General features: G+C 35.5%; 1 protein-coding gene across 1 annotated transcript in view; it reads right to left on the bottom strand.

Annotated features, from left to right (window-relative positions):
- Nucleotides 1-23,933, bottom strand: part of MALRD1 (MAM and LDL receptor class A domain containing 1) — a 233,366-nt gene that overhangs the window by 139,052 nt on the left and 70,381 nt on the right. Inside the window, exons 18-22 of the mRNA XM_063176389.1 lie at nt 19,897-19,990; nt 17,012-17,185; nt 14,524-14,701; nt 4,224-4,380; nt 797-907 (exon numbers count right to left, since the gene is read on the bottom strand). Of these exons, the coding sequence (XP_063032459.1) occupies nt 797-907; nt 4,224-4,380; nt 14,524-14,701; nt 17,012-17,185; nt 19,897-19,990 (714 nt within the window). The remainder of the gene's footprint in view (nt 1-796; nt 908-4,223; nt 4,381-14,523; nt 14,702-17,011; nt 17,186-19,896; nt 19,991-23,933) is intronic.

Here is a 23,933-nt window from a genome sequence, read left to right on the forward strand (position 1 = left end):
ACTGATGGTCTTCACAAATTTTTTAATATGAAGTGGTCAGTTCTTACTGTCAAATCATAATTCTACAAAATCTTGTACCAGAGTTGGTACAGATCTGTCTCTGTAGTTATTGAAGGACCATCTGCTAACATTACCAAGCATACCAAAAAAAAAAAGGAAATTAATCATGCCATTCAAAGAGATACTAGTCCTCACTCATCCTGAACTAATGGCAAGGGTTCTTCCTACTTCTGCAAAGAAAGTCTGAAAAATACTAGTCTGCCATTCATCATTTAATTCCCATGAATGTAAAAAGAATTTTAAAATTTCATTAAAATTCCAAGACAGAAGTACCAGGAAATGTAACTTTTTATAAAATCTGTTATTGACTATCCTTGGGGATTTTAGTTTTTTTTCCATAAGTCTGCAACAAAGCAAGTATCTCTAAGAGGTTTGGGAATCTGCTCTCATTTCAAAGCAAACATCATGGTCAAGATTTTTTTCCAAAAATCCAGATCTTTTTACTTACTGCACACTAAAGAGAAAAAAGTAGAATATTTTAAGTTGAGGATTCAAGGATAGATGGGATTCTCAGACTTAAAAATGGAAATCAGTCTGAGAAAAAAAAGGAATGGGAAATCTCCAAAAACATGAGTCCAGCTCAGATAATTAATCAGACAGCCAAAGAGATTATTTCTTCTATGTGGCAGAAGAGGTACATGCATGGTGTGAAAAGGAAAATGAGAAGGTGAAGAATGCTTAATATAGAAGTACTAATAGCCAGCTGTCTAGGAGCACATCACATTGGAAGACACACCTGAAAATTTGAACGAATTCCTAAGAACACTTCTGCTCTGTTCCACTGGGGACCTTGGCTGCCAGTTTGACTCCACAGTTTAGAAGTCTTGTTACTGCTTTTATAGAGTACCTAAAAAATAAAATAACTTAAGATTACAAAAAAAGTTTCCATTGCCAACTCACTTAAGAGTCCTATAATCGTATACAAGAATACAATATTGTCTTCTACGTCTAATCCCTATTCCACCATTAAAATTCACAGAATCACAGAATATCTGGAATTGGAAGGGGCCATTAAATCCAGGTCCCTACCCCTTGCAGGACAACCCAAAGCTGAATCGCACAGCTGGGACTGCTGAGGAGCTCCTTGCACTGTGCCAGCCTTGGTGCTGTGCCCGCTGCCCTGGGGATCCTGCTGCAGTGCCCAGCCACCCTCTGGGTGCAGAGCCTTTTCCTAGTGTCCAACCTGATGCACATGGATATGTCAGTGGAAATGACTATACTAAGAAAATAATGTTTTAAGATTTTCTGACCTCCTCATAAACATTCACAGCCCACAGCATTAACTGGACTAATGAATCTCATTAATTTATCCAGAGTGGCTACCAGTGAATAAAAATTGTTTATCAGTGGGTTGTGACTCAGTTGTTAAACACAGAAACAGAGTGAACAAGACTTGCTGAAAAATATATTTGTTCATGCATACAATTAACTGCTCTTCCAGAATGGATTTTCTTACCCTGATTCTTATGAAACATTTTGTTTCTTCTACAAATAATTTTTTTTTATAAAGACAAAATTTAATCTTTAGAGCAATGAAAGACTTGTAAAAGCCCATACCCTTGTAAACAGCAAATTGGGGAATGATGACACACTTCAACATGAGCAGAGAGTCCTAAATATTCTTTGGTCCAATCTCTTGGGCATCCAAATTCAACTGAGCTGACAATAACAAGATGGGTGTTTGATGAGGTGTGTCAGGCTGTGTCTCCAGCCAGTACTAGCAGAGTTAAACATCCATTCACCACTTGCCTGAACTACTTCTGCTTTCCAGGATTTACTGCTATGCTGTGTAATCTTCTTAGGGCAGCCCAGGCATTTTTTTACCATAATGAAAAAACCTTTTTTTTTGTTTTAAATTTATGCAGTCCCACGAGTGTATATGATATTGCATAACAGGTAAGTTCTGCCAAGCAAACAGCAAATCCTCACACTAAAGAGCTTTCATTTTAGGGGGGAAAAAGGAACAGATAATATATTAAATTGGATAGAAAAACAAGTGACTTCTGACTTTATAGACAGGAAGATCTGCCCTAGAAGACATGAATTTAAAATGAAAATAAATAAATTAGTGGGAAAGGGATTACAGACAAATTCAAATAATATAGTTAAATGAAGGTATGTGTGTGACTGTAGACACACATGTACGTGTTTTTACAGACTGCAAATTATCTACTCTATTATATATCTGATTCCTGCATCATAAATTCATATTTTCAATCATATCATGAAAACAGGTTAAAACTTTAGAGTAAAACATGGCCATTAATTTGTGTGCTATCAAAACTCAATGCTTCTCTGTACCTTAATGCACTTTGAACCTTAATGCATTTCAATTATATTGCAAAAAAGCACATCTAATACTTTGGTAGAATTACCCATGCTGAGTCAAAGTACAAAAACTGAATAAGAAAGGTTCCAACAAATAATCAAATTGAGGTTGCTCAGGAAAGTTACAGCAAATCAATATGAAAGAAAGTAATGGAAACACAGGAAGGTAACCATTCATGCAAATGGCAGGAAAATCTTCAGCAATCTTACATGATATTTAATGGCATAGGTGCAGAAAAAAATATGGTAGTCTTGGGGGAAGATATGGATAAAAGATATTTTAAGCACAGAAATATTCCCATTCCTACAATACATAGAGCATTCTTAGTATAAATAATGAGAAATCACCTAAATAATTTTTTATTCTGCTAGTCTTATACCCATTATTAAATGAATAATCAAGTAATTATAAGCAATTATTAGCAGTGTGCAAAGGTTTCATTATTTTCCTATGGTACATCTTAAAATGAAGTAAGTTTGAGGTGAAGGAGGATCAGTTAAAGAATAGAGGGAAATTGTAATGAGTGTTGAAACTGAGAAAAGAAAAAATCTGTACTATACACATTTGTCTTTTGTGCTGGTAATACTGGGCATGGCTCCTTAGAATTGCTGTTATTTTCTACAAAACATTCTTTGAACGTGATTCCAACTAACATGGGTTCTTACTCTGCAAAGGAGCCTGGATCCTGGAGTATGCAAAGAAGTCCAAAAGCACATTAATTGGTCCCAAGCCTTAAAACTGAGGATTAATCATCTTTATCCTCTGATTTCACACTGATTCTGATTAATTAATATTTGACCGCTTTCCAAGCAGCATAGCAAGATCTTTACCCAGTTGGGGGAAATTTACCAATACTTCAAAAAAATTGTTTAGAAAAAAATTCAAGAAAACATGGAACATGCTTCCACAAAACATCTAGCCAGTCACATGGTGTGTAGTTCACCACATCCCATATCTCATTTCTAATGTCAACACAAATCTTAATTTTGTTTTCAAAACACTGAATTATATCAGCTTTTTTTATAATTGGAATATTTAAATCCTCATGCACTGCCCACATCCAATATGATACTGACAGGTGACTGGGTAACTTATATGAGCATTTTTTTCAATCCATTCCTGATGCTGTAGGTTACTCTGTACATTCCTGGGAAATCCCATTATAAGCACACAGCTGTGTGGTAAAAATAATTGTTTAGAACAATGTTGTTGTGTAATTCATTTCTGTCTGCAGTGACTTATTTGATCTACAAGCTGCTAATGAGTTAAATTTCCTTTACAGAAGTGCTTTTATTGAAACCAGAATAAGGAAAAAGGGTATGGGGAAGCAAATTTGCTGCTTATATGCCACAGAAATAGTTCAACGCTGCTTACATGAATATAAATAACCTCTGAAAGTGATATGTTCAGCTTTTCAAGGAATAAATGCTTTCTACAAGATTTTATGTTGAATTTTGATGCAATTACTTCTTTTTCCCATGCTCCCACATTGGCCAAAGACCTTGATGTCCAAATATCTATTGCTGCTTTTCAGTGTCAAATGGTACTGTGTGACACAAAACTTTTTCTTGTACTGAATTTCCAACCATGGCATGTCTATAACAGTCAAAATTTTTGCTTGTTGTAAAAACTTCTAATTTATAATTACTCCAGTATTTGAAATAATTCTTTCTTCATATCATAACATATTGAGAGCAGTAGAATGCTAGCGATTGTTAATTTTCGTTTATTAGCAGTCTGGGCTTTAATGAAACCAGAAGAGAATACATGAATTTCCTCACAGCAATTTCGTGCAGAAAAACAAAACAAAACAAAATAAAGACCACCTCCATACCTCCAGAGAACCTATTGTTGAACCATTCATGTGGTTCCAGAATATGATTTTGCATCTGGGCCCTGTAAGGGAGATGACTGGGGTAGCAATGTCAGCCGTGTCACCAAATTCTCCATTTGAGCTGTCTGCAAAGAGATACCAGCCTTCTTGAGAGCACCTGCTCAGAGAAAAAGGGTTATAACTTATTTAAACAAAACATTTCATCATAATTAATTTATCATTTCCTTAGATAGCATTTGCTGTCTGGGTATCTGGATGCATCTTAGTATGTAGCCAGAATTCAAAAAAAAACCCTTGCAAATGCAGATAGTATTTTTACATCAGAGATTGGCAAAAAAAAAAAAAAAAAAAAGATCTGAAGTGAACCCACAGAATCATGCAGATGTGGGCCAGAGGGACTCTGGCTTTTCCTGCTACCTTCTTTCCTGGGGGAATTTACAGGGTTTGATCCTGGCTTAATATCAGGAAAACCCAAGATATTGGATAAAATTTTATCTCCTATGCTACCAGGAAAGATGAGGTCTCTTTGAAGTAAGCATCAGATTCTGAGTGTACAGAGATACCAGGAGTGCAGTTTTAGCATTTTGGGTATTTAAGGTTTAGCCTCTAAAAACCTTACTTTCCAAAATAAAATGCAGCTGTTGACCAAAGATAAATTTCTCTTCTCTCCAGCAGAAGTGCTTCACCCTCAGTACTTCTCAAAAAGATCTTTCCCAACAAGTGCTTAAAAAACCTGACAATGGAGCCAACATTTTTAAATAGGTGCTGCTATTTGGTTTTCCTTTCCTTTTGGTTTTCCAGACTGGACAAGTTCTGAGCAACCACTCTGTAAATTTGAATCACTACAGCTGTGAGAAGACAATGACCCTCGCCAGCAAGCACGGACAAGAGAAACACAAGATGCTCAAAGACCTCATGACATCACACTCTTCACAGACTGAAAATCCTGCTTAAAGAGAAGAGTAAAGAATCTGCTGGCACAGGGTCAGAAACAGGCCTTCAAAAATCTTCACAAATCAGAGAGTTTTTGAGCTAGACTATTGCTTCTACCTCCCCATGTGTCACACCAGCAACAAACAAACAAACAACAAAAACCAACCAACCAACTAAATAATCAAAAAGGCAACATTTTAATGGGACAGATCTTCATTTTGCATAGATCAGATACGTTACATGTGAGATCACTGAAAACTGCTCATAAACATGGGACCAAAGTTCATCTGGGCAAAATCCTAGGGGGAAGGAAGAGTTAGGATTTGTGGAAATCAGGATCTTCTCCACAATCTTTTTTTTCCTTTTCATGAAAAGGCAGATAAGAGAATTGCTGCTGATGCTTTTCTTTTATCACTGAATCCTGGCAACTCAGACTCTTTTATAATTACTGCATGCATTTGCTTAATCCTTTAGCCTAAGTATTAAAACATTCTCCAAATAAACTGACTCTACTATAACTAATAGCTGAAAACTTTGAAAACTCAAAATTACAGATCTTTCAAGAAATAGGCATTTGGACAACTCATTTATTTCCCTCCTTTCTGCTGAAGAAAGCTGTCATTTCAAGGTAGCAATTTTTCTTTTTTGCCTTGGTGCTGAGTATTCTACCAGAGTTTTGCTTGGAGGTAAAAGAGGGTCGAGTTCTCTTAATGTTTGCAAAAATTTTGAAAAATTCAGAATTTACTCTGCTTCTGGGAACTCTTGCTTTCAATGACCCAAGGGTGTTGGCACTGTATTTACAACAGAATTCAAAAGGACTTGTGAGAAACAGAATGACAAAAAGCTCTGAAGAGTAACAGCACTTACAGATCTCAAAGTTCCCTGAGTATTCAGTATTATATCCATGCCTCTCAGTGAGATTAGTCTGAAACAGTGGCAGGGTACAATCAGTTCTGTGATGAAATTCAGTCATCTATCTCCTGTTAGTGTGTTCTGTCAGACATAGGCAGGCCAAAGATCACATCTGTGCCCAGATACCACTGCCCCATAGTGCAGCCTAAGACAAGCGTCCTTGCAAACTTTTTTGACCTTGTTTCAGTGTTTGCTGTTATATCACATTTAGTACACCAGATGAAAGTCCCGTGTATGAAACACTTCACAGTGCTAGCCATTAAACACAGTGGTGGCATGTGATTACAAGAAGATTAAGGTTATGTGGGCAAGTAACGGCAAATGGAGGGATCAGAAGGGGATGGGTGAGTGGGTGTAGAGCATCCTTGTTGACTTTCACTACTATCATGGACATTTTTACACCGAGGACTACAAGACTAATGTACTTGTGACCTATCTATGTTTAAAAGGAAAGCTAAATTCCAGTGAAAATTAACCTGCATTATGTTTGCTCACAGAACAAAGTAATTTCTCTGCCTTGAATTCTTAAGCTGCCTGGTACAGAAGCCTGCATGCGCCAGGGAGGTGCATGATCTGCAGGGGGAAGAGTTTGAAAAAAGTAATAAGTAATCATTCTGCTTGCAGAGTTCAAACTAGCTAGAGGGTCCATACCTTCTGTGGATGCAAATTTTTTAGCAGAGCCAATTAATGTACATGCAATCATCTGCTCAGTGTGTCAAGCTCTGACTTTGAAAAGAAAGGATTTCTTAGCTGGCCCACTTTTATTTTAACCTAGTAAAAAATATACAGTGACAAGGTATTCCAAAGCTTCCATAAATGTAAAATAATAAATAAATGTAAATTAACATTATCTCTTACTCTGCCAGATGGTATTCTTGTCTTCACCCCAACCTTTTTTCTTAAGTGATCTTTGGAGAAGACAACTTTCTTCATTCTGAGAGTTAATCGGACCCATCCTTGAATTAATTTCTTTCCTATTCCATAAAGACTCCCTTGAGTTGTTTTTTGTTTTGTTTTGGTTTTTTTAAGTGTTGATGATGTTTGGTTTTTTCAAGAAGTTGATGATAACAAGTTTAAAACATGGTATTTTTCAACATATATAATAGCAAATAAATCTAGCTTTCAGCATAGATCTTATATAAGTGTTGAAATTCAACAGAATACAGGCAGACTCCCCTGGCAGTAGCTGGAAGAGCTCAGGCCAATTTAGAAAACTAACCCAGGGAAAACCTCTTAGTTGGCAGCTACAGTAAGTGTCATTAAAATCTTGATATTTACCCTCTGAAAATAATTAATTTTACCTCTGTACTACAAGCATTCCCTATACAAAGACATTCCTGTGCCAGTCCAAAAATCCTAATTAATTTCAGAGGGAAATTCACAACATTTTAATGGATATAAAATTTTCAACATAAGCTACTGACCTATATTTGCATACTTGTCTCAGTTAATAGCTTAATATTTCAAATATCTTTTGAGCAGTAGTTGGCAAAGAATGGACATTTATAGAAGAATCTTCCTGCTATTTTCCCTTCAAGGCATTCCAAAGAACACAGTGAACTGAATATAATAACTAGGGAAAGATTAGGTGGCCTAAGAAAAGTTGAAGACCTATCAAAAAATTAGTGCCATCTTAAATCTGGCAGAGTTATCAAGTCATGTCTCATGCTGTGAATTGCACATTTCACAGTTCTAATTGTCTATTGTTGCAATGTCTGAAATGGGATCAAAACTTATTCAGGTTTACTTTCTTGTACAGCAAGTGCAAGCCCTTATTTAATGAATTTTTGGACATGTCTGTTTTCAAAGTGGAAATTCATTTGTGTATCTTCTACTAATTGTTTGAGAATAATTTAAATGGACTTTTAAAATACCCATTACTCATTCTTTTTCTTTAGGACTGAAAATTAAACCTGATTAGAAAGCAAACAACTCCCTGCATTAAAAAGTTCTGATTTCCTACCAAATTTCAGCAATAACAAGAAACAAAAAAAAAAACCAAAAAACCAAAAAACTAAGAGAAGGCATAAACTGGAGAGAGATATTTTAGCTCCTTAGAGTTGTAAGTATCCCAATGATCAGCTATTTCAAAATTCAGAAAGTAGCAGCCTTCACATGCAGGAAAAATTTCCATTTTTCCTGATTGTATATGTCCATAAACACTGAACACTATCTATATAGCAAACCAGAGCCCCACACCTATTGCACCTATTATGCACTGAAAGTATTATTCTTCAGTTTTCCAACACCATCTGTCTGGGATCTGCCCAGGTGAGTGACCTGCTATTAGAACAGATGGGTTTCTGTATAGAGAAAAAAACAAAATAGTGGTCAAGAAAACCCAGTAGGGCACTGGATGACCTCGAAAAGAAGCACTCTCTTGACCAAAGGGAATGGATTGTGGAATACTGGACACATCAGGAAATTGTGGGCCATCAAAGCTCAAGCTGCTGGTTTGAATCAGTGATGACAGTGGCTTCAGTTTGCATTTCCCACATCCTCTGCATCCTTTATCAGGGTACTGGGCTGTGGGAGATCACTGCCTTCTCTAGCTTCTTTCCCCCAAAGCATGAGTAACCAGAAGGCAGAACTTTTCCTAAAGTTAATGCATTTGCAGTTTTTTTGTTTTAAATTAGCCACGATTTCCTAGCTAAAAACCTTTCATCAGATTTCTGAAAAAAAAAAAAAGTCAATAAGGTGCTATATTATAACTTTTAATTCCTAAAAAAACATATTTATGAGAAAATATTAATGGTTTTGCCATTTTTTTCTTGCACTTCAAGAATATAGCATTGATATTTTAATGGCTTATGTACTCAACATGACACAAGGGGATGACAAACTGTGATACTTCAACCTTTGCATCATGCTAACTTCATTTTCTGTTGATTCCTATTAATTCTTGTTTCTAGTGTCAAAACCAGATGATATGACAGTTCTGGTAAAATGTAAGAAGGTATATAAAGAAAACTTGATATATTTTCTAGTAACAAAAGTTTTAATACAAAGATTTAGCATACAAAATTCATTACAATATTCCAAAGGAAACAGGGAAAGACACGATGACAAGTTAATCTTCATATGTTGATACAGAGCCCAAGGTAACCTCAATATTAAGTGTAAAATGGGGAAGCCACGTACATATTGTACCTTTTACTTGAAATTTGCCTGTAAGGTGGGAAACTGCTGAAAGGTGGGTTGAAAAATCTTAGAAATATTACAAAGTCTTACAGAAAGTGTTACAGATATATATATATATATATATATATATATATATATATATATATATATATATATATATATATATAAAGAACAGGCCTTCTGTTAAAATAAATGAAAAAGCAAACCCTAATATTTCCCTCAACATCGTATCTGCCTGGAGAAATCACAAAAAATGCTGCAACGATTCAGAAGTGAAAGACAATTTAATATTCAAGCACTCATTCAAGAAGAAATTTATCACCTCTTTTTTGGGCTAGATAAGAGATTCTCAATGCTCTGCCCATTGCGCTGGTCAGCTCAGCCAGAAGGCCACAGGTGGTGTAGGAAGGAGAGGGACTAGAGATGGGCAGGGCCAAGGTTTTGGTTAAGGTGTGCAGTGACTGTGAAAGCAATCTGGTGGAGCAGATGTCTTTAGGAAGCATGAGAAGATTTATGATGAGAGAGAAGGAGAATGAAAAAAAACCACCTTGTTTCTTTCATATCTGTACTTGTTAGATATTCAATGTCTGCACCAGAAATTCTTTGACTACTTATCCTTCTGTCGATAACACAGGATGGGATATTATAGGTCATAACATGTGAACAAAACCTTCAGAGTCCTCTTGCAGTTTGGCATATAATGTATTCATAGGTTTCAAAAAATTCTTCCCTGAATAAAGATTATTGCATCTGTGAGGATATTGTTTCAGAAAAAGGACTATAATCAAAATTAAAATGTTATAAAATGTGTAATTTCCAATATTATTAAAGGAAGGTAAGAACTCAAATAATTTAATTAATTCTGTGTATCAGAGAAAGATTTTCTCTGCTGAAAACTTCCAACCAACCCTTCCAACTTAAATTCTAATAGGTCTTAAAGAGTCAGTAACTGAAATCTGTATCTAACAACTATAAGAAAAAAAAGAAAGAAAGGCTTTCCTTGAATTAAATTTTAGCACTTCTATATAGATTAAAAAATTAAAAGAGAATTGAGAGCAAAAAGTCATTAGGAATGCAGATTTTCATTTACAGCCATATTTGTCATATTAATTTCCAACTGGTTATTCCAAAATAGAATAAATTTTCTTGTTATGATTTGAAACTTTTTTTCCTAGTAACCTCCCACATCCATTAACACTTAATATTAAAGCTTAATAAATTCAGAAACAAAAAATGTAATATGATTGTCATGCCATAATAAAACAGACATAAATTTTTTGGAAGACAGCTTTCTGAAAGAATGCCATAGAACTATTTCCTATTGCAAAAGACAACCTCGGCTTCTGTTCACAGCCTGTAAAATGCTGGATGCCAACTGACCAAGTTCTTTGCTAGAGAAAGTGCTAGAGAAAAAAAAATTCTACCTTGAGCATCTAAACTTTATCACATGATTGAGGTTCAATAGTTATTTCAAACTGAATGGAACCAAAGGTGTTTAACACACCAAGAAACCAGTCATGCTGAGAGCTGTAACTGGACACTGACATCACAAAGTTGCTCAAAAGAAAATCACCAGAGAAGAGATTCCTTCTCCTGTATGAGAAGGAATTCTTGCATTAAATAAAGCTGCAGTATATTTATTATTGGATCCTAAAAGTCAAAATTCCAAATGAAGATTTCTGTCTGTGACCACGCTTCAAGTGTATCACAGAAAACTTTGATGCTTTGTTTTACATAGTAAATATGAATTCCAGGAAGAAAATGAGGCAAATGTAGGCAAAGTTTTACCTACACAAAATGATTAAATTATTCATAGTTTAATTTATTTTCATTAGGAGTTTAATCCCTGGCATTAGGAGTTTAATCTCTGGCATCCTAACATAAGAGGTGAAAAACACTTTGGGTATATTCTCTTTCTTAGTGTAAAATTGAGTTTGATTAAATTATGATTGCTTGCAATGAAATAATTTGACATTATCTGGCAAATAATTTCCTGCCATTAGCTTATTCTTAAAAGTAGTTGGTATTTAGTTGGACACACAAAGAAAAATAACTCAGCAAACCAAAAAACCCAAGGAAAAAAGAAAAACCACCCACAAAATACTTTATAACTTTTTCTCCTCTTGAAGTTTATAGACTCTCAAATTTAAAACATGTCTTGACTGCTGGGCTTAAACATATTACTTAAAACTTCTAATTTTCCTAAATTTCCTGAATTCTGGTAATGATTGTCTGAAAAGAAGACACAAAAGAACGACAGATGTATTAAAAATATGTTTATCAGGGGAACTATTTACACAGCAATAATTATCATGTCAGCTTCATTTTTCCTCTGCATCCATTTTTGTTTTGATTTATTAGATTTGATGCCTGAATTATCATATCAATTAAGTGACTACAAAGTTTTTAATTAACAGTGGTACCCAAATATCATTAATAATGTCAGAGAATTTGCAACATCACTAACCAGATGTTTAAAAAGGAAATAAACTAATAGACATCCATTTGCTGCTTTCAATTTAATACACTTGTTTAACCCTACACAAACTGATACTTTTACTGTTGCAGCTTTTAGAAACGTAACTGCAATAGAGAATTCCATTTGCTAAGTATAGAAACACATCACAGGAGCTCACACTCGAGTATGAATAGTGGCTTTTGATTGCACAGTGCCAAGGTCACCCAGCCCTTTGCACAACATATGACAGACTTTTTCTAGCTCAAGCCAGGGACTGAATAGCTCAAGCCAGGCTCCAATGGCAGACTCCCATAACGGCTTCTATTCCAGCAGCCTTTGGTTTCTATATACACATACAAGCTGTTCCATCCATTTCCAAAGTAATTACTTTCACTTAATTAATGTAATTATAGCTTCAAAGACTCACACCTTCATCTCACAATTCAGCAGCCTACCTGTGGCTAGCCCAGGTACTTATTCTGGGGAAGCAGATGGTTTGGTAACAAGTATTCACAGGTAGTTTTGCTGCAAGAACTCACTGTAAGCTGCACTGCCAACTACTCTTGAATCAGAATGACTCCAAACATTTCTATACATAGTTCTGCATATTTTATTTTAATTTGCAAACATACAGGATTACAGTAACACAGCTTGACTCATCTAACCAGTGGAAATTTGGGGAAAATGGATGAGAAAATAAAACAAATGTTGCAGGGTTTTAATTCCACAAAAGCGCTGCTCTGCATCTGCAGTGGTAATTTGGAAGCATCTATCTTCTGTACTTCTCTATAGGCCAATAAACAAAGGGAAGGGAAAAGCCACAGAACCAAACTGCATCTCATGTGAAACATCACAAGAGCAATACATTACAGAAATGCCTGAAAACTGCAATCTCTATGGATCATTTACTTTCTCTTTTCATCAGTCCTTTTCAATATATTGTTAGTTGCATTAAACCTTGAAAATATGTTGAAAACCAGTAATTCAATTCCATGTATCACTGTGCCAAGGTAAACCTATGCTGGAAAGGTTGTGGGAGGATTTGCTAAGTACAATACAGGGTTGGTGTTGGCTAATAAATAACAAATAAAGAGCAGTCAATGAAAGATTTGACAGCTAATTTATTCTAAACAGTTGCTCTTTTTTATGGGATAAATTTCCCTTTCAAATCTAATGCAGAGACCTAGAAACAGCTTGACAGCCTTGTAATTCTTTGCTATTGTTGAATGATTTTGTGAGTTTGGTATTGCTGTTTTGGGATCTTTGTAAAAATACAGTAATTTTAATGAAGTACACAGTGACACTAACATATTGAACTCACTCTTTTAATAGCAATAGAAATTCAGGCTGATTAAATGCAAAATAATGTAATTTTAAACTAGTAGCAATTAGCAAATATTTTGTTGAAGTTGCCTTAACTTAAAGACCATCTTTGCAGTCTATGGTCTATTGTCACAGAAACTAAACATACATGTCACTAAAACCAGGCAAGTATTTTTCTGTTCAGAGTAATTACACTGGAAAAAAATTTTCTTATTAGTGAAGTTGTATAGCATTTAAAATTGATTGTACTCAATATGTTTTCTAGTTACCTGTAGGGATTTCTTTTTCAATAACTCTTACTGTTACTTTTAACTGGAATATGTTGGATTAATGCATTTTTTTAAAACACACTTCTTACTTAATTTCAAAAAAATCAAAAAAACCCCAAAACATTTAAAACCAAATGTTCATGCAGAAAAACTTATTTTTGCTCCTTGAGAGCAAAGGAGTATCTTCAGTGGAGCTAGTAACTATCTTAATGAATCTACCCAGAATGCAACATTAATTTACAAATCTTCACTGAGAGAATAGAATTTTAATATGAACTTATATCATTACCCAGAGAAATGGTAAAACAAAAATAGCTGGTTAAAAAAATACCAGCTAAACTGAAGTTGGCTCTAATGACAGTAGTTTTGAATTGTGTTAGTTGAATATTAAATGAGGGCAGAATTCACAGGACATTTTGTGTTAACTTGTACAGCCCACCCTTGGGCAAAACTGCTGGGATAAGAACAATAGCTAACAATAGCAATAGCAAAATTGGAAGCAACAGCTAACAACTAACAATAGCTACTAAGGTAGAAAAGTGACCATAAATTTTCTGTGTGAACAAAGACTGAGAAGGTATTCACCTCAAACTGATCAAGAGCATAACCACAATGAACTAAATTAAGCAGTGCCAAATTAATTACAAAACCAGCTTTCAAAAGGGACCTCAGCTTGAAAAGAAGTGTAAAAGTAGGATGAAAATTTGTAATAGCAGGAATTGATAATGCAGTGCAAAGAGCAGCAGCCAACACCTGGTTTTGACAAGCCAGAGATCATCTTGCTGGTGCCACAACCACTGCAGGGACCAGAGAGGGCACCAGTCCCCTGGGTGCTGCCAGCAGCCTGCAGCCAACTGCTGGGATGGCATTTTGGGGTGCTGGAAGGAGGATAAGGCAGGAGCAGCCATGGATTCCAAACTTCCTTTCCCATAAGGGGCAACATGCTTGTACTCCATATATCCTCGTGTGCGTTTCTCTGGATGGGGAGATACTCAAACTTTTGGGAGTTACTTATGGAAAGATGTTTAGAAATTTTAACCTGCTTATTAATGATTTCTTTAATTTTGATTAATTTGTAGTATTGATCCTACATACCTACTTCACCTATTGTCAGTCAATTACATGTCATTAATAAATCAGTAAACTGCTTCAATATTGTGAAAGCAGCAGGTTTTCCCCTTGACAACCTACACATTCTACACAATCTACACATTAAGATCACACACTCTAGAAGAGACTCAAGCACCTGAAAATCTGTACTCACGTGGTATGATCAGTTAATGGGCAGTGCTGCTCTTCCTCCGGGTAGAGATTTGCTCCTCTTCCAAGTTGCCACTTGAATGTCTTTGTGATAAGTATGGAATCATTTCCCGACATCTGTTCCAAGGCTGGTTGATACCATCCACACAGGTCTTTATCTTCAAAGTCACAGACTTCCGAAACTTTAGAGATCAACAGTGATTACTCATGTTTATACAAAAATTGAAAATCTTTAACTCATGTTACAACCCAAAAGCAGCATGGAAATAAAAAGGATTCAATTTATAGTATCTGTGAATACTGACACATTACTAACATGCAAAGTTTTTTTCCTTTCAGATGAAACATGAGTTTTATATTTTCTCCTCTATAAGACATATTCTAATTTTGAGAATGTTTCGATTCCTTTGCATCTCAGTATCTACCTTCATGTGAGTTCTGAGCAGCTTTCAGGTAATTCTAATAATCTGTCATGTAAAATACATGGAATTTCCTGTAAAATTAATCAGCCAAGAAACCGTGAGCTGCTGTATTGCTCTGTCTCCAGTCCTGTAGACTGATAACATTAGGAAATCATTGTACATTGTCTACAAAGCCTGTGACCATAACTTTAACCCCCCCCCCCAAAAAAAACCAACCAACCAAACAAAAAAACCCACCAAAAAACCAAAAAAACCCCAAAAAACCCCACCAAACCAGATTTCAAGCAGTCCTCACAAAACTTGAAAGTTACATAAAAATGCATATATTTAGTATTGGTATCATATACTCTATTGTTGTCTGACTAAAAAACTATGCAGTTGCCTTTCAAAGAGTTTTTGCTTCCTAAGTATCAAAGTGAGCTCACTACTGACCCTACTTAGGGTAAAGAAACCTTTTTTATTTTCCATTTCTGCTGTGAATATTTTTTCTCCAGCACATGGTCCAAGTTGAGTCTAGTCACTCTCCAGAACTTTGTAACAGATTATTACACTTAAGTTTAAGTGACTGCAATGAGACCTATGCAAGGGAAACAAGAATTTATTTTAACCCATAAACCCATAAAAATGCTGCATCAAGAAACCATGGTTTGTTGGTAGAATGTGCCTGGTATTTCCTTTCTTGAAGGCTAAAAATGGTAAAGAGAGAGTGAGTTTTGATTTACAGGCTGTATATCCTCACTAAGAAGCAAACTGCAGCCAGTGTGATCTCATGGGTTGCCCATATGAAGATTTGTGATGTTTCCTGAGAATGATGAGTTGCATTACATGCTTATTCCTCTTTTTAACATGCTCTCTAAACATTATACTTAAAGTGCCTCTGAGAAAGATATCACCTTCCTGTGATCATATTTCTGTTTCAGTCCGGACATTTTTAAGTCCTAGTTCAGCATTGTCATTTAAGTGATAAATTCCCATCTAAGTGATAGGAGACTTCAGATAGAGCAAATATGTAAAGGTGTAACCTCCACAGTATTTATCTTGCTTAGAATAAAAAGATGTTTTGTAAGATAATGTTCTGAAGGGAGAAATATTCAGAGGGCTCTGCATTTATGTTTCAGGGCAAGATTTCAATGGCTGGGTTTTTTTCACACTATAGGAAAATATTGTGGCACTTAAACATCAGATTCATTTCTTCCAGTTGTTCCCACATAGGAAATAGACACAGGGAGGGAATGATACTTATTCTCACTGAGCCCTCAGCCCTGAGAGAGGTCACTGAATTCCCTTCACAATGTGTAATGAATTCAGAGTTTTATTTTCAGTGACAATAGTTTTGCTTGCAAAGGCTGGAGAGGTCACTGTCTCTAGATGTCTGTCTCCCTCATTAACTGGCTTTGGCAATTTCAAGCACTGTTCTTTGACGCGAAAGGAAGTAATTAACAGCTTCTAAAATGCTACAGTGTGAACTGCTGCAACTCAGAAGCAATCAACAATTGTCTTAGATCTTTATGGGTGCCATGTGTGGACCTTGTACATTGTCCCCCTTACAGTTTTCCTTTAGACTATCAGAGCTTTACAGGCTGGAACTCACTTCTGTGTGGAGTAGGCTGAATTTCACAATTATTGCTGATGCTGAAACAATTTTTATATAAAAAATCCCAACAACCACCCAACCAAACAAACCCCATACTCATTGAAGTAGTTAAGAAGTGGATACTGTTCTCCCAGATGTCCACCACAAAGATGAAACTCTAAAGTTTTTCTCTCTTCCAGTCTGGACTAGTGAGCATTTCAAGAAAATATGCTTACTAAAAATTGTCATGTATGGTTACCAATCATTAGGGAACTGAGGATTCCTTCCCCTACCACATTTCAGGAGTAACTTGAAATGTTGAGTCTGAATCAGAAGGCAGCAAGTGCATTACATCACTCATATTAAGAGTAAAATGTTACTACATTCCTGGGGAAAAACACATTAAAATAGAGTCTAGGTGCTAATACCAAATCGCACAATGTGTTTAAGACCCACAAACTAGCAAGGTAACAAAGAACATGATTTGATCCACTCACCACAAGCTGATTCATCAGACTCATCAGAGCAGTCAGGTCTGAAATCACACTTCTGGATCATGTGGATGCAGTGGCCAGAGGCTCGACACACAAACTCTTTCTCTGTGCAGTTGTTCATGGGGAGCGTGGCAGGAACTGAAGTTCCTGAAGTAGTTGTAGAAACAGTGGGCAAGTCTCCTTTGAAAAACGAGCCAAAGGGATGTTGAGCACCTGGACTGAGGCATTCCAGCTTCATAATGATTTCTCCCTTTGCCACTGCCCCCCTTTTCCAGGATATGACTTTACTGGAATCGTGCCTGGACAGTTGAATGACTGAAATGCTGCTCAGCAGGAGCTGAATTGGAGCTTTCCCCAGTGTAAAGCACTGGTTTTGTCACACCATCCATACAATCTTTGACACTTGCAGGATTTACACCTCTTGCCAGTCTTTCAAATTTGGATTAACCCAGTGAGTAATTTCAAAAAACTGGTGCCAACACTCACACAGCAATCACAGAAACTGATTTTCCCTGTGCACCAAGGCTAACAGATCATTCAGATGATAATGGGTTCTTCAACATGTTGATTACTACAAGGGACTGTGGAAATTACTATGTAACCTTCTTACCTTGTAAATTTATTGCTGAAAAAAATTATTTTCTCATTAGAGAAATTATTCTGAGGTCACCACCTTGTTCCACCACCTCCTTTATATTTCATTCAAACTCATTACCACTTCTTTCAAATCAATTGTCTTTTTTTGTCCTCCTATTCTTTACTATGCACCTTTCTTCAAGCCTACTCTCTTTTCTTGAAAACCTTTTCTATTCTTGTCTAAAAAAGGAATTTCCATTATAAAACTCCTTTTTAAAATTTAATAATTTATGAAATTATTAGCTGTAGTGCACAATGCACCTGAGCAATACACCTGAGTTAATTAAAAAGTGCATGTGAAGACTTTTCCTATTAAATGTGTCTGGGATAGCAAGGATTTTTGTTTTTAATCCCTGACAGCTGGACCACTAATACTGATAATAAATTATCCGTTTCTATTTTGAAGGGTAGAAAGCAAATATATGAAATTAGATAAATTCTTTTCCAGTCAAATGAATGATACTCTCTAAATGTCCTAACACTCAAACAAAAGACTTTGGAGAAGGAATGTTTTGAAGTAACAATTAGATGAATTGATAAATTTATCCACAACTCAGAATAACAGCAAGGACATTATTGGTCAGAAATTTTTCAATACAAATACCACATTTAAGGCTCTGCTCCTCATACACTGAAATGGAAGAAGAAATTTTGAATAACCAGAGCCTTCACAACACCTGAAAAGAAAGGAGGATCTGATACTTCCTCTATTTTGAAACAATTTAGTGTCTATACTTTATTGAATACCATTGTGTCCAGAGCAAGCATCACTGAATAGCCTTTGGTCAGGGCATTTAAATACCATGCTGAAGCAATACATTCATGATTCAAAAGATTCAACATCTTTCATGTTTCTTATTAGAGACTTTACCACCAAGCTGCCAAGCCCACCTCTCCCTGTCAGTGTTTGGTCACCTAAAGCAGACCTAGAGCAATTGGGCAGTGCTTGATTCCAGTGTGCAGGGACAGGGGAACCCTGCTTTTTCAACCTGATCCTACTGGTGTTAAATTTGGTGGAATATGCCATAGCTGTTGTCTATTTTGCAGGCTATTCCCACAGTCTCTTTGACTGCTTTTTTTGCTGTTGGAATATTTTTATGGCATGGAGGAGATAAAACAAGAACAGGACCCTAGGCTGTCTCAAAAATTGCTCTCAATTTTAAAAATATACAGAACACAAAACCTGATTCTTGTCCACCATTATACTTCAGTATTTTCCATTTATCTTTCCACACACAATGAAGATTTTTTTTCTTAGTTACGAACTTTGAAATTCTGACCCTCTATGTTTTCCAATTTCTTGTTTAGTTTTAAAGTTTTCGTCATAACTAATTTGAAATTATTTATGGATTTTCTGATTAGTTATTTTAAGATTTTATTCCCTGAATATAAGGCACAATCCATTAACTGATATTTACAAAAAGCCTTCACATCCAAAATGTTATAATAACTGCTTTACCCTGTATAAATATGGTAAAACACCCGATTATTATCTGCAAAAGAAACACCATACACAGCTGGTATTCCTCATAGAACTAATTATAAGACATTTTTGGAGTAGTAGACCAAAATGCATCTACACTAGGGTGTTTTAGAGTAAATGCTAGGACACTAATATTCAGGCACTGTTTTAAGTTGTTTGCTGCTCTACAGCCCTGTCATGACTTTAGAGCAATTGTCACACCATATATAACCTGCACTGCCTGCTGCAGCCAACAGTAGCCCACTTGAAATCTGTTCTGTGGTGAGCTCCACATTCTGAGTCTGTGCCTTGAATACATGTTTGGGATATAATATTTTACCATTCTGTAGAGATTATTCTACCCTTGGTAACAATGATTTTGATGGTAGGTTTCGCTATCACCTGAATTATTTCTGAGCTGTCACATGAGAGCAATTGGCACTGTAAGTACATTAAGAATTATTAGGGGGAGGTGGAAAGCTGCATCAAACTGAATTGGCAGAATGAAGTTCAGCTCCTTTACACACAGCTAAGATTCTTTTACCTTCCAGAAGTCAAGATCTAAAAGAGTATGGAAGCAGCACTTTTCTTACTAAGGACCTCTTTTGGACCTTACATGCACAGCAGTATCTATTTTGTTCTGATGCCTGGATATGAGAGTCTGAGAAGCAGGGAAATAAGTCTGGATTTCCCGACTCACATTTTTTAACCTCATTTTTGCTTTTCTAGTAACAATATTAACAAATGACAGCAACGAATCAGATCACAGCTTGGAGATGTGCATTTCAACTCTTACCATTGTAAAGAGCACAGCCCAGAAAAGACACATCATCAAGCCCAATGTCTCCGGTGAAGCCATCTCCTACGATACCTTTCACCAAAATCTAGGAAAACAAGAATTAAAAAAGCATTTTTCAGTGTATAGTAGACTTCCACTTCTCATTAAATATTTCTTATTAATTGATAGAAGAGTCATGTGCCATGTTTCTCACTTAAAATGAAATTAAATTTATTCTGGGGGATACAGTCCATTCAATGACAATTTACGAAAGCGACTAATTATTATCAGGTTTCACTGGTGGTCACATTAATCATAGTGAACTATAGCAGAATGATTGGCTTCACAGTGGTGTAAATTCACTGAAACATCACTGTGATATAAAATGATGGCAAGACATTATCGTAAGTGGCATATTATGATTTTACCTCCTTTGGTACTTATTGCAATAACATTAATCATGCTAAATATAGTACCATTCATGTAAAAAAATTATAGACTCATAAAAATTTCAGTATGATGAAAGCAATTAGGCAGGTAAGAAATGAGCTATGGAACCTTTTAAAGAAAAATATTCTACTGCATCATTAGACTTGTCAATGCTGTATTTGTTTCATTATTTTCTACTGCCAGAGAATAGGAGAAGCTGGTGTTTGTGAAATACTCTCTGGAAGACTAACTAAACCTCCTCTCTTCTGTCTGTTGCTGAGTGATAAATGTCTAGCAGGTGATTAGTGAAAGATTTGATAAGAGTACTCTCAGTTTAACTAAATAATAAACCCCAATTTATAAAAATAATAAAGCCTTCTCAAATCCTACACTTTTTGAAAAAAGATGTTTTTGCTGATCCAACAGAGTTCAAAAACTGTTATTTCTTTGCCATTGTTTTAAATCCTTATTTTACATGCTACATACACAGTCAGTTTCAGAAATGCTGTATAAAATTTCTAATGTTTTTTTTCAGATTTTTCCTCACTTAAGTAAAAAATTCCTACACATTAATGATGGATAAATAGTGGTAAATATATGATGGTTCTGCTTCAGAGTACTGTTAGTTCTACTATTTTTGTTGTAATTTATTTATAAAGAAAGGTTATTTTGAATAAGAACCATTTTTCATATGATATGTACAGAGACCTTTTAAACATTACACTTGAAATTTATTATCCTGTAACAGGAGGGAAAAATACTTAAATGATGCAAGAAATGGTCTTAACCCCATAAAAGTAAAAGAATAATATCAGTCTAAATATGTTAACACTGACAAATTTGTTTCTGCTGTTTTGAAGTTGCATGGGAATTGTAGATTTATTACTGATGCTGACATCACCAGAGTAAATAAAAATGATTACACTTCATTTATATATTATGTCCATTAAACAAAATAAATGAGTATGCTAGAAGAAGACAGGTAAATGTCCCCTACTATGGATATGCTCCAGATGGGCCATTTTAGAGCAAAATATATTTCATGTGAACGACAACAATAAATGACAGCATTGCTTTTTATTGCTCTCACAGCAGTGTGGGATTCTTATTTTCCCTTCAGGATACCTACAAATATTCCTTACAATATTACCCCAGGCTTTTAGGTATTTTAGATTAAAATGGGGACAATGCTACTGGACTGGTACCAATAGCAATAAAATGGTTATGAATGGGAAACAGGACAAACAAAAACATCTACTATTTGGAAAAGCCATGCAAGGAAATTTCCAAAATTACAAATCTCCTTCCGTGGTAATGTTGACTGGCAAACACACAGCAGTTTAAACATAATTTTCAATTTGTTTTCAAAGTATGAACAATTATCTACCTGCAATTAATTACTTACTTATTGATTAACTCAAATTTAGAAAAAGAGGCAGTGAGTTAGCTTAATTACACTGCTACTACTAAGATAAACCCAAATACCCTTACAACTACAGTAACTTTCCATAAGATTGGATTGGGCACTTCTGGATGTCACTGTGGGATGTGCAAGGAGCTTCAGTCTCCAAATCTGCCTGTGCCCATGTCCCCAGTCCTGACAGACACACGGGCTGAGGACATCCTTATCCAACATCATCCACCCATGTTTCCTTTAAGAGAGCTGCAGTCTTGCACCTTAAGCAAGAATATGTTTTTAAAAGGATTAAAAATATTCAAAGTTAGAAGTGACAGGACACAGTTCTCTAGGAAGAATATAATTCAGAATACCCTTATACTGATTATCATTATGATTGTGTTGTTTAAAATCTCCCCACCCACTTTTTTTTTTTACATTTATCTATGCACCAGGGAAGCCTGATACTTTGAAATATAGCATGAACTCATTAACAACACACAAAATGTAATAGTGGCATAGGTATACACTTAAAACTGAAAATAAGACAAATTTCTGAGTTTAGAGCCTCAATACATAGTCTCTCTGCAGCTGTGGTTAAACTTTGACCACTTTAATTAATTTGACAGATGTAATTCTGCAAACTTCATAAGATATAATAAAGCAACCTCAGAAATTCATCTGCTGTGAAACTCAGTTCACATCACATTTGTTACTTGAATAAGAATAAATAGTTCCCAATTTCATGTTTTCAGAAGTCTAAGATCCGGACTCAATGAAATCTATAAAGGTGTCAAAAGGTACTTGACATAAAGAAAAGAGGGGAAAAAACCCAATTCCATGAAAGCAAACTGCATTAGAACGACATTCTGTATACATAAAAAGAATGCTCCCTTAAGATTTTGAACAAAATAGGCTTTTGAATAGTGAAGTGATATCATGACAAGTCTTAACAGAGGAATTACAATGGTTAATATTGTTCTGTACAAATGCTCAATTTTTACAGTGATGCTCATTTCTGTCAATAGCCAATTCCCACTGAAGGTTACCAAAGTAAAATCTTAATTTCTATACAAGCATACTTTAAGATAGAATGGAATAATTTCAAATACTGTGGTGCATTCAAAATTCTGAAGATTTTCAAATGTCTAGAAAATAGTGATATTAGTTCTAATGCATTCAACTTGTAATTTAGATAAACAGTAACTCAGTTTTGTCACAGGAGATGTGAACAGGGTTATTTAGTGATTTTTATTTCTAGTTAGAGCATGGTAATTTAGATTAGGTTTCTGTGATGATTTCTGGCAAGAAAGCATTTGATTTGGTTTGAATAGGAAAGAACAGCCGGACAAATAACTGACAAAACATTTTTCCATAAAAAATTTTGTTGTAACTTACTAAAAGTAAACTCCTCCACATTTCACTGCATATCTTTGATGTAAACTACTCCTATTTTTTAATGCTAGGGATGAATAAAGAAAATTGTATAATAACTTTTCATCACAAAAGCAATAAATTCCTTATGAGGTGATGGAACTTTTGTAATTACAGACAAAGCTTAAGCCAGAGAATGAAGCTTCAAAGCACCTTCTTTGTTAAAATATTTTCATCCAATGATCAAAGTCATGTCATAAGTCTTCACTGTAGAATAATTTTTTCAAGAACGCATGAACATATTCCTATAATAATTTCTCAAGAAGTACATTAAAAGGGAAACTATTTCCAAGAAAACACAATTTTTCAGAAAAGGTTTTATTCAAAAAAGGAGAAATTTAGATTTGATCTTGAATTTTTGAGTAGTTATTAATTCACATCAAGTAAGATATTGACTGCTTTGCTGAGTCCAAGCATGGTGATTTATTCCTCCTTGGCTCTGTTTCTCTGCATCCTCAGCTGCCAACACAGGAGTAGGCACTGTGGACTTGAGATTATTCCCTCAATCTCTCCTTTAGGTGTCCACCAGTTGCATTCTGTTTACGTGGCACTGACCTGTTCCACTGAACCTTCTGCAAAACAGTTTGTCTTAGGGAAAAAAAAGGATGCCTGGGTTGTCACAGTCTGTTCCAGCTTTCCCTCTCTTGGGGGAATGATTTAGGCAATCAGAGCCATTATGTGCTGCATGGAACCCAATCACAAGTGGAGACCTGCCATCAGCTTCTGGAGAGATTATCAACATTGGGTGGGTCAGCACATCACTTAAATCATACCCACTGAAAAGCTCAAG

This window comes from Melospiza melodia, chromosome 1 (genome assembly GCF_035770615.1).
Source record: "Melospiza melodia melodia isolate bMelMel2 chromosome 1, bMelMel2.pri, whole genome shotgun sequence".
Classification (NCBI taxonomy): Eukaryota; Metazoa; Chordata; class Aves; order Passeriformes; family Passerellidae; genus Melospiza; species Melospiza melodia.